Here is an 18,153-nt window from a genome sequence, read left to right on the forward strand (position 1 = left end):
CTGGAAGGTCCTCGAATTAATGTGACAATTAAATTCAAATAGAAACGCCTAACACGAACCAAGCACCTTGTGCCTCCTTATCTCCGAACTTAAACCTATTTGATGGACGTACCTTTGTTACTGTCTGTGTCCCGGACTAGAATGTCAGGTTCATGAGGCCCAGGGTTTGTTATCTTTTTTTTTTTTTTCCTCACCTCTTTGTCTTGCCACACAGTAGGTTCTCCATAGCTGTGTGTGGAAGAAAGACCACATTTCAATGATAATGGCCAACAGACCTCATAATTTGCTTACTTATTTGGGTTATTGTCTCCACCTTTTAGAACAGAAACTCCCTGGGGGCAGGAATGTTGCTCAGCTCAAACTCCGGTGGGCACCATGCCGGTCTGGGGTCCTACAGTGACCCAAGCCCAAATCCAAACCGACCAAATCCCCGCCCTCCCTCCGGAATGGGGAGGGACTGCTGATAGGCAGGGGGTGTCTTTTCCGGGTGACTGGGGAGGTTACCAAATTAGATTATGGTGAACACAGTCCTAAAACACGTTGAACTGTACACTTTAGCCAAGTTAACTTGAAGGTATGGAATTTTTCTTTTTTTTTGGTCTTTTTGCCATTTCTTGGGCCGATCCCGCAGCATATGGAAGTTCCCAGGCTAGGGGTCCAATTGGAGCTGTAGCCACTGGCCTACACCACAGCCACGCGGGATCCGAGCTGCATCTATAACCTACACCACAGCTCACGGCAATGCCGGATCCTTAACCCACTGAGCGAGGCCAGGGATCGAACCCGCAACCTCATGGTTCCTAGTTGGATTCGTCAACCACCGAGGCACGATGGGAACTCCCTAGAAATTACATTTGAAAAGTCCCTGCCTTCACGGAACTTATGTTGTAAAAGGGAATGAGAGGAAAACAACATGTGTATTGTATTTGGTATATTAGGTGATTAACACACACCAGGCCCTCAAGTCACTGTTGCTTCAGTGACACCCAACTGTCCCCTTGCCCCTAAATGGTCTCGCCTAATCCCTCCCTACCCACCCCCTGTGGTGTTTTTCATCTCTTCCCACTTGCAGGGCCTGCTCTCCGCATCTCTTCTTCGAGCTGCCCGCTGGGGGCATGGCGCTGCCAACAAAGCCTGGCATGTTTGATCTGGGCCTGGGCACCTGGAGCCCTAGCTCCCAGGAGCAGAAGCACAAGGCTCGGGCACCCTCCCGGGGGGTGGGCAAGCAGCTGCCCGAGTACAAGGCGGTGGTGGTGGGTGCGAGTGGTGTAGGCAAGAGCGCATTGACCATCCAGCTGAACCACCAGTGCTTCGTGGAAGATCACGACCCCACCATCCAGGATTCCTACTGGAAGGAGATGGCCCTGGACCACGGAGGCTGCATTCTGAACGTGCTGGATACGGCAGGACAGGCCACCCATCGGGCCCTGCGTGACCAGTGTGTGGCGATTGGAGATGGTGTGCTGGGTGTCTTTGCCCTCGACGACCTCTCATCTCTAGCCCAGCTGCAGCAGATGCGGGCCACCTGGGGCCCTCACCACACCCAGCCCCTCGTCCTTGTGGGCAACAAGTGCGACCTAGTGACCACCACCGGAGATGCGCATGCCGCTGCTGCAGCCCTTGCCAAGAGCTGGGGGGCCCCTTTCGTGGAGACCTCAGCCAAGACACGCCAAGGTGTGGAGGAGGCCTTTTCCCTGCTCATCCATGAGATCCAAAGGTTCCGGGAGGCCATGGCCAAGGAGGCCATGGCAGGGCCAGGTGGGGATAAAGCCCGGCACCAGAAAGCCATGTGCCGCTGTGGCTGCTCCGTGGCCTGAAGATCTTGACCTAGAAAAGCAGACCCTCCCCCAGACTAGGGTGGCGGTTCCTTCACCTGTGACCCCCCCCCCAGCAACTAGCCATGTGGGACACTGTTGGTGTACTGGGGATAGATGGACCCCTCTCCTAGGGAGATTTTCTTTTGGTGATGGGCTTTTTGGCAATGTGGGGCGTAGTGTTGGTTGTGTCAAGTTGAGAGATTTGGTGCAAAATTAAATAAATGGTGTTCTCAGTTTTCAAAGCTGCCTCCATCCCAAGTGTTATGTGGGTGGGAATGAGACTGGGGAGACTAGTACTTGAATTATGAGAATTCTTTCATTCAAGAAATGTGGGGAAGGGAGTTCCCTTTGTGGCTCAGTAGTTAACGCTCCCAACTAGGATCCATGAGGTTGCGGGTTTGATCCCTGGCCTCGCTCAGTGGGTTAAGGATCCGGCATTGCCGTGAGCTGTGGTGTAGGTGGCAGATGCGGCTGGGATCCTGCATTGCTGTGGCTGTGGCGTAGGCCGGAAGCTGTGGCTTCGATTCGACCCCTAGCCTGGGAACTCCTATATACCGTGTGTGCAGCCCTAAAAAGCAAAAAAAAAAAAAGAAATGCGGGGGAGCCCCCTGTGTGCCAGGCCTTGCTTTGGGTGTAAAAGATGCAAGCAAGACACTAAAAATCCCTGCCCTTGTGACTATGACATAAGGCTACGTATTAAAAGCAATAGAGTGACAGGGAAGTCAAGGAAAGCCTTATTGAGTAAGGGACAATTTGAACAAAAACTTGTGGATAACTAGTGCAAAGGCTATGACCACAAATCGGTTAGTGCCAGCCACATCAGGTTAGTGAGTGCCACGTCAGCTGTATCCCATCCCCACCCATACCAGAAGGCAGCTGATCTGGGCCTATGGATGTGCCAACTAGCCCTGCCCAAGCTCTACTCACAAGCCTCAAAACAGCCACCCCTTTGTCCTCTGGAGGATGGACCCCTGGAAGGTGCTGCTGAATGTGGCCTCGGAGCCTTCTGGGCTCCCCCGTCGCGGGATCTGGGTGGTCACTGCCATTGTCTATATGGATACCTCCCAAGTGAGGAAGAGACGCAGACTGCGGGGCGGGGGCAGGACTGAGGGCAGGGGCCCCTTTTTCCTCCTCTAAGGGCAGCCATTGCCACCCAGCCCCCCAGCCCCCTGGACGCTGCCACTCAAACAAACACATAAGCTGCTTCAGATCATATTTATTGTAGGGTCCGGGGTGGGGATCATGGGGTTCGAGGGCAGCAACTGTGGCTGGCGGGATATGCCGCTCTCTGGCGGGAGGGAGCTGTCAGGGTGTCAGGGGCAGGGCGGTCCCGGGCTGGAGGGCGCGCAGGATCCAGGCGCTGCTCAGGGCAGGAGACGGCGCGCTGGCGCCTGGGGTGCGGGGTTCTCTAGACGTTTCACGCGCAGCAGGGCCCCCAGCACGCCCTCGGGGGGAACCTCAGGGGCCAGATCCTGGTCCGCGGCGCGGCGGAGGCGACGCGGGGCAGCCACCGCCTCGGAGTCCGCGCTTCCGGCGAGGATCCGCCCCAACAAATACCTGCAGGGGAGCGGAGAGGAATGCAGTGAGGATGTGTCCGCGCGTCACCACCCCTGACCAAAGACCTAGATGGCGCCGCTACTCCTTACCCGCCGGGACCTGGTTGCCTCCTCCCACCCTGGCGTCCCACTGCTTTCAGGAGGCAGATGTCCCCGCCTCCCCTCCCAGAAACTACTTTCCCCGCCTCCCATTCATCCTCCCAGCCAGGTGTCTCTGCCCCCACATCTTTGGTCCGGGACCAAACTCCCTCCGAGGGCCCCAGGACCTAGGTGTTCGCACCTCCACGGGTGAAGCAAGTGTCTGCCCCCCGACCACCTCTAATGGGGGTACCTCAGTAGCTCCGGGTCCAAGTCAGGCGTCTCGTCGCCGGCGTCCTCAGCATCCGGTACCGTGGGGCCGTCATCATAGACTGGGGGCCGGGGTCTGAGCGCCGCGGCTGGGGCAGGGGCCGGGACAAGCTGGGCTGCGAGGGCCGCAGGGTCCAAGCGGGCGCGGAGCAAGGCGCGGGCGAGCTGTGCAGCGGGTGCGTCGGGGTCGTCCTCCAAGCCCAGGGCCGGGTCGTTGGTGCGGGGTCCGCCCCAGACGCGCAGCAGCTGCGCCAGGACGCGCGCCTGCTGATCCTCGGCCTCCTGCGCCTCCGCCCGCGCCCGCTCCTGCCTTTCGGCCTCCAGCAGGTGCGCCAGCGCCCGCGCCAGCTCCTGCACAGCCCCTGCCGCCTCTCCCCGGGGCGCCGCCCGCCGGAAACGGCGGGGAGTACCGGCTTCAGCCATAGGCGGCGAGGCTGCGCCCAGGCTGCGGGGCTCCTGCGGGAAGACAAGGTGGTGGGAAGGTAGTCAGCATCCGTCAGGTCAGGGAAGCCCCCAATGTACCTCAGATATCCCCAGATGCCACCAAAGGCACGCTGGCCCCTCAGTTGTGCGCAAGTACCTCTAAGGCCAGTGGAGAACTCCAAATATCTCCGGACACACTTAGAACCACCAAAGACCCCCCTAGATTTTCCCTCCCCCGGGCCCAATTTCCTAGGGACTTAGAACTTGCCCCTGGACAACTAAAGACCAGGTTTCTTTATACCGGTCACGATATGACAGCTATAGATTTTTCTATGTTCATGTCGTGGACAATAGGTAGCTATATTTGCATTTGATAGATCCTTTTTTTGGCATTTTATAGATTTCTACTGTCCAGTTGGTTTACCCCAAAGGTAGTAGACTGTTCTGCGCCTTATTTTTTTTAATGTTTTTATTTTTATTTTTTGCTTTTTAGGGCCGCACCTGCAGCATATGGAGATTTCCAGGCTTGGGGTCGAATCAGAGCTATAGCTGCCGGCCTACACCACAGCCACAGCAACACAGGATCCGAGCCGCGTCTGCGACCTACACCACAGCTCACGGCAACGCCGGATCCTTAACCCACTGAGCAAGGCCAGGGATCGAACCCACGACCTCATGGTTCCTAGTCGGATTCATTTCTGCTGTGCCATGACGGGAACTCCTGCCCCCTTGCTTTTTGAAATCTATAGATCAGTACCTTAAGATCACCCTTTCTCTCTCTTGCATCCTTCCTTTCTTCTACATCGAATCCCTTTTGTATGGATGTACAATAGTTTATTTAACCAGTGGTCAACTGATGAACATTTAGGGCGTTTCCGATATTTTCCTATTCTTATAAATAATGTTGGCATGAATAACCGTGTTCATATACCATTTGACGTGTTCAAGTCTATCTGTAAAATAAATTACCCAACGACTAATTTTCAGTTCAAGCAGTTTGAAGCAATTTCAATGAGTTTAAAGAAATAAGAGTATCAAAAGTATGAAAAAGGACCAAAACGACCATTAAGGAGTTCCCATCGTGGCACAGCAGAAACGAATCCAACTAGGAACCATGAGGTTGTGGGTTCGATCCCTGGCCTCGCTCAGTGGGCTAAGGATCTGGCGTTGCCGTGAGCTGTGGTGTAGGTCGCAGACGCAGCTTGGATCTGGTGTGGCTGTGGCTGTGGCTGTAGCAAAGGCCAGCAGCTGTAGCTCCAATTCAACCCCTAGCCTGGAATCTCCATAGGCCGCAGGTGTGGCTTTAAAAAAAGGGGGGGGGGAAGGGAGGAAAAAAAAGAAAAGAAAGAAAAAAGCCTGGAAACAACCCAAATATTGTTGCTGACGTATTGAGAACGCATCTATAAACCGCGATGTACTCATATGGTAGTGATTCACTCATAGGATAAAACATTACGCAGCATATGCCTTGGGTGCGGCCCTAAAAAGACAAAAAACAAATAATAAATAAATTATAGCCACAGACTTCAATGTGGATGAATCTCCACCATTGTAGAGAAAGAAAAAAAAAAAAGGATACAGAAATCCACTGCAGACTGCCTGCAACTACCAGCCACCCTGATGATCTCTTAGTGACCCCTAGTGACTACCAGGAGCCAGACGCCCAGTAAGATTCCATTTCTGCAAGGAAAAACTAGACAAGATAATGTTTAGAGATACATACATATGTGATGAGCTACAAACAAAATTCACAGAAAACACAGGATAAGGATTTCGGAGAAGAGGGGCTGCCATGGAGAGAGGCCCCCAGGGGCTTCTAATGCTGGGTCAATTTCTTAAGCTCAATTTCTTAAGCTGAGTAATGGGTACACAAAGGGGTTATTTGATCATCACTCCTTACATTTTATATACATACGTTTACATGTATCATGTCATTTATAAAAGTATTTCATTAAAGAAAATCCCTTGGCATTTCCGTTGGGGCTAAGTAACAAACCCAACTAGTATCCGTGAAGATGCGAGTTTGATCCCTGGCCTTGCTTAGTGGGTTAAGGATCTGGCATCGCCCTGAGCTGTGGTGCAGGTTGCAGACGAGGCTTGGATCTGGCATGGCTGTGGCTGTGGCACAGGCTGGCAGCTGTAGCACCACTTCGACCCCTAGCCTGGGAAATTCCATCTGCTGCACTTGCGGCCCTAAAAAAAAAAAAAAAAAAATCCTTGACGCAGACAACCTTGAACTCTCTTCGTTAGAGGAGGAGATGGTCCGAGTGCCCTTGAGGCCCAGCACCCCTCAGACTCCCCAGGGATCATACCCATCAATCATGACCTCACACTCACTTGGACGGACAGGCCTTGTGATGTCACACGCAACCCAACACTAACACATCCACACGCAAAGAACTGCACACATTCACGCACATGGCTGCTTGTGCTGTTACAATACCAACGCCATCCAGATGCATGAACACGCACCACCCTTAAAGACATAATGCAGCACCGACAGCGACATCATGGCTTCTCTCCACAATGACACAGCTCCTCCAAGGAACTCAGAGGGACAGCCTCGTGAACACACATACGAAATCCTAGTCGCTCAGTTCAACAGAACCAACATGAGATGTGCACTCGGGGAGGTGAAGACCATTCCCTCCTCCCAAAAAACCCCAATCCCACGAACACACACACAGACACGCCCATAAGTCACACCATCACCGGAGGATTTGAAAACACATGGTGTCACTAAGAAAAGTCATACGCAGAAGCATCACACACACTGCACACCCGGACCCACATTGTATGGACGCTCAGAAGCGCTAACATCCAAGGACACACACAGGGGTAGCACACTCTCACGCCCGTCATCACATCACGCGCACACACCTACCGATACCTGCACCCCCCCGCCTGAAAGCGCGCTAGTCCCATGGACAAGGCCAGAGGCGGCAGACGGGCCAAGCCGGGCCCAGAGGCGGGTGCCAAGGTTTGAGCAGGGCGCGGCGCCGGATGAGCCCCGGACACTGCCACCCGCACAGCCCATAGACCGAGCCCGGCGCAGACTGGCGGCTGGACCCCGGACCACCCTGGCTGATCTCTCCGCACGTCCCGGGAGCTAGAACCATCGAGGATGAGGGACCAGCGGCCGGGCACCGACCCTCCCCCGTAGCATCCTCCTCCCCACCCCCAACCCCACCCCGAGCCAGACCCGGATCGCACCTTTCCCGGCCTTGCGCAGAGCGCGAGGGGTGGCCCAAGTAAGCCCAAGAGCAGCAGAACCAAAAGGCCGACGCCCCCGGCCCGCGGCCCGCGGAGCAGTGGCGACCCCGCCATGCTGCCCCAGCGAGCCGGGCTCCGGACGGGCGGACTGGCTAGCAAGTGCGCAGCGCCTGGGATAGCTGGCACGGCTGTGGTGCTCTGCGGCTGCGCACGCGGGGGAATCTTGCCCTCCCCTCCCCATCCCCTCCCGCCGCTCTACGCAGGCGCAGCCGCCGAGCTCCCGCAGCCCCTCCAACCCGCCGGTCCCCATGGAGATGCCCAAGGGGCAGGGTGGAGAGCTGGAGCCTGCGATGGCGGTTGCCATGGCAGTAGGAGGGCAGTTGCCAAGGCAACAGACCTTGCTGCCGCCTCAGCCGACAGGCAGGGAAAAAAAATGACTCAATGCAGTGGAATAGGGGTCTGGTCCCCACCTCTCCGTCCTTGGGGACGAGATACATCATGGAATAAGCAGTTACAGATGGCCTATGGACCAGCGCCTTTACAGGGTGATGGGTTCAATCCAGGTGACGTGACCATGCATAGGTCAGTTCACCATTCTAAGGCACAACCCCTTTACCTGCATAAAGGGGTAACTAATAGGAGTTCCCGTCATGGCTCAGTGGTTAACGAACCCGACTAGGAACCATGAGGTTGCGGGTTCGATCCCTGACCTCGCTCAGTGGGTTAAGGATCTGGGGTTGCCGTGAGCTGTCGTGTAGGTCGCAGACGTGGCTCGGATCCCGCGTGGCTGTGGCTCTGGCGTAGGCCAGTGGCTACAGCTCCAATTGGACCCCTAGCCTGGGAACCTCCATATGCCACGGGAGCGGCCCCAGAAAAGATAAAAAGACAAAAAAAAGGAAAGAAAATTTCTGCTATCCCGGGGTAATAAAAAAGGGGGGGGGTACTAATAACTGCCCCTGAGAGCAGCTTGGAAGTTTTAATAAGAATGACATTCAGTAGGAGCTCAATAAAAGCTCTTTTCCATCCTCTCCATGGTTCACTGTTTCTTTTTCTGACCTTATGTACCCATGCTGCTTTAAGCTGAGAAGTCCATGGCAGTGTTGTTACACACCAATAGAAAACTAGTATAAATGGGATAATATTTCTAAAGAGAAAATGTTAAACTTCATGAATAATTTTAAAAGACGAATAAATGAAGACATGTTTCATACTCTTGGATGAGAGCATTTCATATTATAAATATTTCAATTATCTCCAACTTAATATATAATTTCAGTTGAATCTCGATTCAAATCCCAGCTGAATATTTCAAGGAAAATCAATAACACCTTTTTTTTTCTTGCTTTTTAGGGCTGCACTTGCAGCATATGGAACTTCCCAGGCTAGGAATCAAATAGAGCTGCAGCCGCCTGCCTAGGACACAGCCACAACAGCGCAGGATCTGAGACGCATCTGTGACCTATACCACAGTTCATGGCAACGCCCCATCCTTAACCCACTGAGAAAGGCCAGGGATTGAACGCTCATCCTCATGGTTACTGGTTGGGTTCATTACCGCTGAGCCACAATGGGAACTCCTTATTTTTATTTATTTATTTATTCATTTGGCTGCACCCACAGCATGTGGAAACTCCCAGGCCAGGGATCAAACTCGAACCACAGCAGCAACCCAAGCCACTGCAGTGACACCACCAGATCCTTAAACTGCTGTACTACAAGGGAACTCCAACAACACTTATTTTTAAATATAAATAAATATGGGAGTTCCCTTCATGGCTCAGCGGTTAACGAACCCATTATCCATGAGGATACACAGGTTTGATCCCTGGCCTTGCTCAGTGGGTTAAGGATCCAGCATTGCTGTGAGCTGCTGTGTAGGTCACAGATGCGACTTGGATCTGGCATAGCTGTAGCTGTGACTATGGCCAGAAGCTGCAGCTCTAGTTCGACCCCTAGCCTGGGAACTTCCATATGCTGCAGGTGCAACCCTAAAAAGCAAAAGAAGAACAAGAACAAGAATTAGTAGCAATTCACAAACTCTTCCCAAAAAATTGAAGAGGAGAGAACATTTTTCAACTCATTCTATGAGGCCAAAAGCAAAATCAGACTAAGGCAACACTAGAAAAGTAGAGTCCAGGAGTCCCTGGCGTGGCTCAGCAGAAACAAATCTGACTAGTATCCATGAAGACGCAGATTCGATCCCTGGCTTTGCTCAGTGGCTGAAGGGTCTAGCATTGCTGTGAGCTATGGTGTAGATCACAGACTGAGCTTGGATCCCACGTTGCTGCGGCTGTGGTGTAGGCCAGCGGCTACAGCTCCAATTCGACCCTTAGCCTGGGAACCTCCATATGCCATGGGTGCAGACCTTAAAAAAAAAAGGCAAAAAAAAATCCTAATAAACTAGGAGTTCCCGCTGTGGCACCATGGGTTGATGATGGGGCTTGTCCCTGTGGAGGTGCCTGTTTGATCCCCAGCCTGGCACAGTGGGTTAAGGATCCAGGGTTGCTGCATCTGTAGCATAGGTCACAGCTCCGCCTCGGATTCGATTCCTGGCCCGGGAATTTCCATATGCTGCTGGGGTGGCTGAAAAAGAAAAAAAGATTCCTGCCAAACTAAATCCAACAACATATAAAAAGGATCATATACCATGACCAAGTGGGACTTATCCAAGGAATGTCAGGTTGCTAAACGTCTGAAATCAATTAATATAAAAGCCCAGAGCAGTGGAAGAAAGCACCAGAACCAAAGGATCATCTCAATATAAGCAGGAAAATCATTTAACAAAATTCAACACCCCATCACCTGTTTTGTTTGTTTGTTTGTTTGTTGTTACCAAAACAACAAACAAACAAAGTGCCTTTTCTAGGGCCACTCCCACGGCATATAGAGGTTCCCAGGCTAGGGGTCTAATCAGAGCTGTAGCCGCCAGCCTACACCAGAGCCATAGCAACTCGGGATCCGAGCTGCTTCTGCGACCTACACCACAGCTCACAGCAATGCCGGATCCTTAACCCACTGAGTGAGGCCAGGGATCGAACTCGCAACCTCATGGTTCCTAGTAGGATTCGTCAACCACTAAGCCACGACAGGAACTCCCCCTGTCACCTGTTTTTAACCTGAATCAGTATATCATCAACAAACGAGAACTTCTTCAGCCTGATAAAGGACAAAACCCCACAGCTACCATCAGACTTTTTTTTTCCACAAGAAACTTTACTCAACAAAGTTCTACACAAGTGGAATCTCACGCCACCTTGGTACCAATCCCCAGACAGCACAGTGACAAATGGACAGACCCTGGAGCCCACAGGAGGAAGAGGTTAGGGGGATGGAGAGACATGGGAATGACAGGGACTGTAGTTCAAGGTCAGTCAGTGTCTGCAGTCCAGGCAGCAGAAAAGGTTAAGAAGTTGAAACTTCGTTGTGCAAAAATCAACTAAAAAATTTTTTTTAATTAAACAGTTTTGGGGAGTTCTCTTGTGGCACAGCGGGTTATGGATCTGGTGTTGCTGCCGCAGTGGCGTGGGTCGCTGCTGTGGCATGTGTTCGACTCCTGCTCTGGGAACTGCCACTTACTAAAGCCATGGCCAAAAAAAAAAAAAAAAAAAAAAAGAAGAAGAAAAGAAAACGAGAGGAGTTCCCCATCATGGGGCAGCGGAAACAAATCCGACTAGGAACCATGAGGTTGCGAGTTCGATCCCTGGCCTTGCTCAGTGGGTTAAGGATCTGGCATTGCCCTGAGCTGTGGTGTAGGTCACAGACCCGGCTCGGATCTGGCATTGCTGTGGATGTGGTGCGGGCCAGTGGCTATAGCTCCGCTTCCACCCCTAGCCTGGGAACCTCCATATGCCACAGGTGCAGCCCTAAAAGGACAAAAGAAAAAAAGATAACTAGAACCAGGCTCCCCTTCCCCGAAAGTGTTTGGAGCCCCCCATCCTGGGTGGAAAAAGGGTTGCTAAAACCCATCAGACAACTAATCCAAGCACACACCCCAAGACCCAGCTCCAAAGAACCTAAAAATCATACTTAATGGTGACTCAAAGCTTTTCCCCCAAAGATCCGGAACGAGGCAAGGATGTTCCCTCTACCACTCCTATTTCACATTGTGCAGAAGGTACTAGCCAGGGCAGGTCGGCAAGAAAGGGAAATAAAAGGCATTTGTATGGGAAAGACAGAAGTGAAAGCACTTCTATTTGCAAACGACATGATCTCATACACGGATAATGTTTAGAAATGCACAACAAAACCATTAGAGCTAATAAATGAGACCAGCAAGGTTTCAGACTGCACGATCAATAGTACAAAATTCAATTGTATTTCCACAGACCGGCAATGCACAGCCCAGAAATGAAATTAAAAAACAATTTCATTTGCAACAGCATCAAAAAGAATAAAAACGCTTCGTCAAAGCAACTTTGTAAATCAACTATAATTTTAAAAAAGAGTAAAAACGCTTAGCAAGAAATTTAATAAGTGGAAGAAAACTACAAAACTGCCTAACATGAACTTGAATCCAATAATAACTTATTTCTTTTGCCTTTTTTTTTTTAAGGGCCACACCCGCGGCATATGGAGGTTCCCAGGCTAGGGGTCGAATCGGAGCTGTAGCCGCCGACCTACACCACAGCCACAGCCACACGGATCCGAGCTGCATCTGCGACCTACATCACAGCTCATGGCAACGCCGGATCCTTAACCCACTGAGCGAGGCCAGGGCTTGAACCTGCAACCTCATGGTTCCTAGTCGGATTCCTTTCTGCTGCGCCACAACGGGAGGAACGGCGATAACTTATTTCTAACAGGTCTTTTTCAGATAATCCATGGTTCCCCGGGGTGTGTGGTCGCCTTCATTTGCAGCAAGGCAATAAACCCAACTTGGCTTGACTGCTGCTGTGTTCCTTTATGGTTTTTAACAGATAGGCGTTTATGCAAATAGAGGCTTCCTCTGCCATTCTGCTGAAGCCCTCGGTGCCCAGACTGTGACCTTCAACTCAGTAGCAGTGCCTCTATCGGAAACTCTTAGTGCCTTCAGCGAATTGAGTCACACCTCTTTGCCGGTGCCTGGGAGTACGTTCACAGCGAATTGAACACAGACCTTTCAAAGTGTTCCTTCTGCATTGAATTTCCTTGTTTGGTTTGTTTTCGTAGGAATAAGGTTCCCCCACCCCCACCCCGGACTTGGGTTATCTGATCAGATGGATATTGTTACTTGGTAAATTGTTTTCTATCTTTCTACCATCTGCTCCTACAGCCTGTCCACGCGTATAGTCTGAGTGTTATATTTGGTTACTGAGGTCAGTGTTATTTTGCAACAAAAGGAGAGGTCTATGGGGAGAGAATGAGCATATCCTAGATATGTTTATTCTCGAGCTGGCCCTGGAGGCTGAAGAGGTCAAAGGTCTTTTCAGACCACCAACCTCTGGACAAACAGGCCTTTCACCATTAGAAATCTTCATGTGGGGAGTTCCCGTCCTGGCGCAGTGGAAACGAATCCGACTAGGAACTATGAGGTTGCAGGTTCGATCCTTGGCCTCGTTCAGTGGGTTAAGGATCCAGCGTTGCCCTGACCTGTGGTGTAGGTCCCAGACACAGCTCAGATCCCAAGCTGCTGCGGCTGTGGTATAGGCTGGCAGCTGTGGTTCCGATTGGACCCCTAGCCTGGGAACCTGGAAAAGACAGAAAGACAAAAAAATGACCAAAAAAAAAAAAAAAAGAAGAAGAAAAAGAAAAAAGAAAAACCTCATGCACGGAAGCAGGATCTTGAAGACTTTTTTTTTTTTTTTTGGTCTTTTCAGGGCCGCACCAGCGGCATGTGAAGGTTCCCAGGCTAGGGGGTCTAATTGGAGCTACAGCTGCCGGCTACACCACAGCCACAGCAACACCAGATCTGAGCCTCGTCTGCGACCTACACCACAGCTCACAGACTGAGCAAGGCCAGGGATCAAACCTGCAACCTCATGGTTCCTAGTCGGATTCGTTTCCACTGCACCACGACGGGAACTTACGAAGAAATATTTGCACTCCCGTGCAGACTTAACATGGTGCCTCCAGATGGCTGTGCAATAGGTTCAAGCTGCATTTTCAAAATATCCACCTAAATAAAGCGTGCAAGATCAAAGAGAACACTGCTCTTGGAGATCAGTGGAAAAGACCTTAATAGACTTCAAACTGAGGATTCAGAGAGGAATTCTCCAGAAGCTGAAGACTGCCGAGGTGGATGACTTCTCCTCAAGATGACAGAACAAGATTAATTTTCTTTTTTTCTTTTTCTTTTTGTCTTTTTGCTATTTCTTTGGGCCGCCCCCGTGGCATACGGAGGTTCCCAGGCGAGGGGTCCAATCGGAGCTGTAGTCGCCGGCCTACGCCAGAGCCACAGCAACGCGGGATCTGAGCCGCGTCTGCGACCTACACCACAGCTCACGGCAGCGCCGGATCCTTAACCCACTGAGCAAGGCCAGGGATCGAACCCACAACCTCATGGTTCCTAGTCGGATTCGTTAACCACTGAGCCAAAACGGGAACTCCCACTCTTCTTTTAAATACCTAAAAAGGAGCTCCCATCGTGGCTCAACGGTTAACAAACCAGACTAGCATCGATGAGGACTCAGGTTTGATCCCTGGCCTTGCTCCATGGGTTAAGGATCCGCCGTTACCGTGAGCTGTGGTGTAGGTTGCAGATGCAGCTGGTATCCCGTGTTGCTGTGGCTGTGGTGTAGGCCGGCAGCTACAGCTCCAATTTGACCCCTAGCCTGGGAACCTCCCTATGCCATGGGAGTAGCCCAAGAAATGGAAAAAAGACAAAAAAAAAAATCTATCCCTTTTGAGCGATACAAATTGCCTTTTTCCTGCTCTAATAAATGACATAGATACTCTCAGTCCAGTCTGTGCTCCATTAGGAGATATATATATATATATATATATATATATATATATATATATATATAGTCTTTTTAGGGCCACACTTGAGGTATATGGAGGTTCCCAGGCTAGGGGTTGAATCGGAGCTGTAGCTGCCAGCCTACACCACAGCCACAGAAACGCCGGATCCTTAACCCACTGAGTGAGGCCAGGGATTGAACCCGAGTCCTCATGGATGCTAGTCGGTTTCATTAACCGCTGAGTCATGATGGGAACTCCTCCACTAGAATATTTTTATTTTATTAATTTCGCTTTTCAGGGCCGCTCCCATGGCCATAGGAAGTTCCCAGGCTAGGGGTCAAATCGGAGCTGGAACTATTGGACTAGGCCACAGCCACAGCAACGCCAGATCTGAGTCGCATCTGTGACCTACACCACAGCTCACGGCAACGCCGGATCCTTAACCCACTGAGCAAGCCCAGGGAGCCAACCTGCACCCTCATGGATCCTAGGCCGGTTCATTACCGCTGAGCCAGGATGGGAACTCCAGAAAATCATCTAAAAGAACTTTTAGCCCTCATAAGAGAGGTGAGGAAGGTGACCAGAAAACAAGACCTAATACAAAATAAAATAGCCTTTCTTTGCCGACATTGAAAATTAGAAAATTAAATAAATAAATACAATTAGAAAACTACTAGAACAGGATATGGTTCATCATGGTAGCAAAATCCATCAACTTCCTATGAAGACAGTGAGCAAGAAAAGGAGGAGTGCTACACATTTGTACAGGAGAAAAAGTGACTTGAATAGGAGTTCCCGTTGTGGCGCAGTGGTGAATGAATCCGACTAGAAACCATGAGGTTGCGGGTTCGATCCCTGGCCTTGCTCAGTGGGTTAAGGATGCGGCATTGCCATGAGCTGTGGTGTAGGCCGGTGGCTACAGCTCTGATTCAGCCCCTAGCCTGGGAACCTCCATATGCTGCGGGAAGCCGCCCTAGAAAAGGCAATAAAACAACAACAAAAAAAAGTGACTTGGATAAATGGGGAGAGATATCATGCTTCAGGCATGAAGAATCAACATTGGAGAAATGTATCCCCACAGTAATCTCTAAATTTAATTTAACGCCAGTAGGATTCTTTTTAATCTCCTAAATTATGAAGTATTTCAAGTACTCAATAATTTGTAGAAGAAAATAATAAACACCTGCGAACTCTCAACATTTTGCCATTTGCCTTTTTTTTTTCCTTAAAGAAACACAGGAAGTGCCCGTTGTGGCTCAGTGGGTTAAGAACCTGACTAGTATCCACGAGGATGCAGGTTCCATCCCTGGCCTCCCTCAGTGAGCTAAGGATCCAGTCAACATTTCTGCATAGATTGCAGGTGTGGCTCAGATCCCACGTTGCTGTGGCTGTTGTGTGGGCAGGCGGCTGCAGCTCTGATTCAACCCCTAACCTGGGACCTTCCACATGCCTTGGGTGTGATCCTAAAAAGACAAAAAGAAAGGAGTTCCTGTCGTGGCGCAGAGGAAACGAATCCGACTAGGAACCATGAGGTTGCAGGTTCTATCCCTGGCCTTGCTCAGGGGGTTAAGTATCTGGCAGTGCCATGAGCTGTGGTGTAGGTTGCAGATGCAGCTCGGATCCCGAGTTACTGTGGCTCAGGCGTAGGCTGGCGGCTACAGCTCTAATTGGACCCCTAGCCTGGGAACCTCCATATGCAGAGGGTGCGGCCCTAGAAATGGCAAAAAGACAAAAAAAAAAAAAAAAAGACAAAAAGAAAGAAACACAGTATTTCAGCTCCCTAAGAACCCTACTAGGTTCTCCTACCCAATTTCATCCTTCTCCCTCCCTCATCAGAGGTAACTGCACTTCTGAATTTATTATGGATCATTCCCTTTATCATGTCATCAGGTATCCATAAACTGCATATATTGTTTGCATGTTTTTTAAATTTATTGAAAACAAATACCATACTCTACATATCAGGCTTCAACTTTCCTCTTCTGACTCTGTAGGTTTGAGAACAATCCATACTGACACATGTGGCTCTAATTCATATTTACTCTTTTTTTTTTTTTTTGGCTGCGCCCATGGCATGCAGAAGTTCCCAGGCCAGGAACCCTCACCACAGGAGCAACTCTAGCCACAGCGGTGACAACACTGGAGCCTTAACTCACTGAGCCACCAGGGAGCTCCTACATTTAACTCTTTAGAGAGCTATAATATACATACAGGACAGTACCCATGTTATAAGGGTATAATCTGATGTTTGCCAACTGAATACACATGTAATCAGCAACCAGATCAAGAAACAGAAGTTCCCGTGTGGTGCAGAGGAAACGAATCCGGCTAGGAACGATGAGGTTGAGGGTTCGATCCCTGGCCTCGCTCAGTGGGTTAGGGATCCTGCGTTGCTGTGGCTGTGGTGTAGGCTGGTCGCTACCGCTCTGATCCAACCCCTAGCCTGGGTACCTCTATACGCCTCGGGTGTGGCCATAAAACGCAAAAAAAAAAAAAAAAAACCCAGAAAAAAAAAGCAGGACAGGACCAGCACCTCATCTCAAATACCCACTTCCAGTGACTAACCCCCTTCCCAAGGTAACCATCATCCTGACCTATAACAGCGTGGTTTAATTTAGTCTGATTTTTGAACTTTGTATAGAGAGAATCATATGCTCTGCATCTTTTAACATCTAGCAGCTTCTTTTCCCCAAGATTGTGAGGTTCATTCATGTTGTGCACATGGAATTACAGCTGTCCATTTTCATGGACCAGTGGGCTCTGAGGTTTTACCCTATTTGCAAGCTAACAAGTTGGCTTACCCCAGTTTTGCATACACACACACACACACACACACACACACACACACACACGAACAAAACCAAGACCCGCATGTCAGGAAAACAGACCATTTATTCCAGCAAAAAGCAACAACCGAAGCGACAATGTGCCTTGGTCCCTCACGCCCCGTGTACTGGACCAGATGTTTCCCTTGAGTGCAGAGGGTTGCCATACAGGTGAGGGACCTGAAGCTAGGAGGCTGAGTTGTTATGAAGCTGCTGACACATCTGGCTGTCCTCCCCTCAGTATTCAAAAGTTATTCACGGAGTTTCCGTCGTCGTGGCACAGTGGTTAACGAATCCAACTAGGAACCATGAGGTTGCGGGTTCGGTCCCTGCCCTTGCTCAGTGGGTTAAGGATCTGGCGTTGCCGTGAGCTGTGGTGTAGGTTGCAGACGCGGCTCGGATCCCGCGTTGCTGTGGCCACTGGCGTAGGCCAGCGGCTACAGCTCCGATTAGACCCCCTAACCTGGGAACCTCCATATGCCGCAGAAGTGGCCCAAAGAAATAGCAAAAAGACAAAAAAAAAAAAGTTATTCACTACCCCAGAGTGCAAATACTCTCCTGGTTGGGGGGAGGGTTGGGGCATTTCCAGGTGTGTTACCCTGAATTATTTCTAAATCTCTCCAGAGGGATGCACTGTCTCTAATTTCCAAAACTGATGTTCAAACATGCCCTTCCCTCTGAAGCCACGAACCACGCAGAAACCCGAGGAATCTGCGGAGACTTGTCACCACAACAGTGCTCGATAGGATTCCATTGTGTGGATACGCCATGAATTATCGATCTTTTCTTTTCTGTTTTTGTCTTTTTTTAGGGCCACACCCTCGGCATATGGAGGTTCCCAGGCTAGCGGTTGAATTGGAGCTGCAGCCGCTGGCCTACGCCACAGCCACAGCAAGGACGGATCTGAGTCACGTCTGTGTCCTACACCACAGCTCACGGCAACGCTGGATCTCTAACCCACGGAGTGAGGCCAGGGATCGAATCTGCGTCCTCATGGATGCTAGCTGGATTCATTTCTGCTGAGCCACGACAGGACCTCCTGATCCTTTCTTTGGTTCATGTGCATTTGGAGAGTTTTCAGGTTGGGGTTAT

At 50.6% G+C, this 18,153-nt stretch overlaps 2 protein-coding genes across 2 annotated transcripts; one reads left to right on the forward strand and one right to left on the reverse strand.

The window, feature by feature from the left end:
- Positions 1-807: 807 nt before the first annotated feature.
- Positions 808-2,059, forward strand: ERAS (ES cell expressed Ras). Its single transcript, XM_047765486.1, has one exon. It carries the CDS (start codon positions 1,116-1,118, stop codon positions 1,815-1,817), a length of 702 nt encoding a protein of 233 aa, XP_047621442.1. The 5' UTR covers positions 808-1,115; the 3' UTR covers positions 1,818-2,059.
- Positions 2,060-3,018: 959 nt separating this feature from the next.
- Positions 3,019-7,572, reverse strand: PCSK1N (proprotein convertase subtilisin/kexin type 1 inhibitor). The gene is made up of 3 exons (XM_047765596.1): positions 7,358-7,572; positions 3,705-4,177; positions 3,019-3,374 (listed from the first exon to the last, which is right to left on the reverse strand). The coding sequence occupies exons 1-3, from the start codon at positions 7,469-7,471 to the stop codon at positions 3,182-3,184; spliced, it is 780 nt and encodes a 259-aa protein (XP_047621552.1). The 5' UTR covers positions 7,472-7,572; the 3' UTR covers positions 3,019-3,181.
- Between the last annotated feature and the right edge of the window lie 10,581 nt (positions 7,573-18,153).

The sequence above is a fragment of the Phacochoerus africanus genome, chromosome X (assembly GCF_016906955.1).
Source record: "Phacochoerus africanus isolate WHEZ1 chromosome X, ROS_Pafr_v1, whole genome shotgun sequence".
Lineage (NCBI taxonomy): Eukaryota > Metazoa > Chordata > Mammalia > Artiodactyla > Suidae > Phacochoerus > Phacochoerus africanus.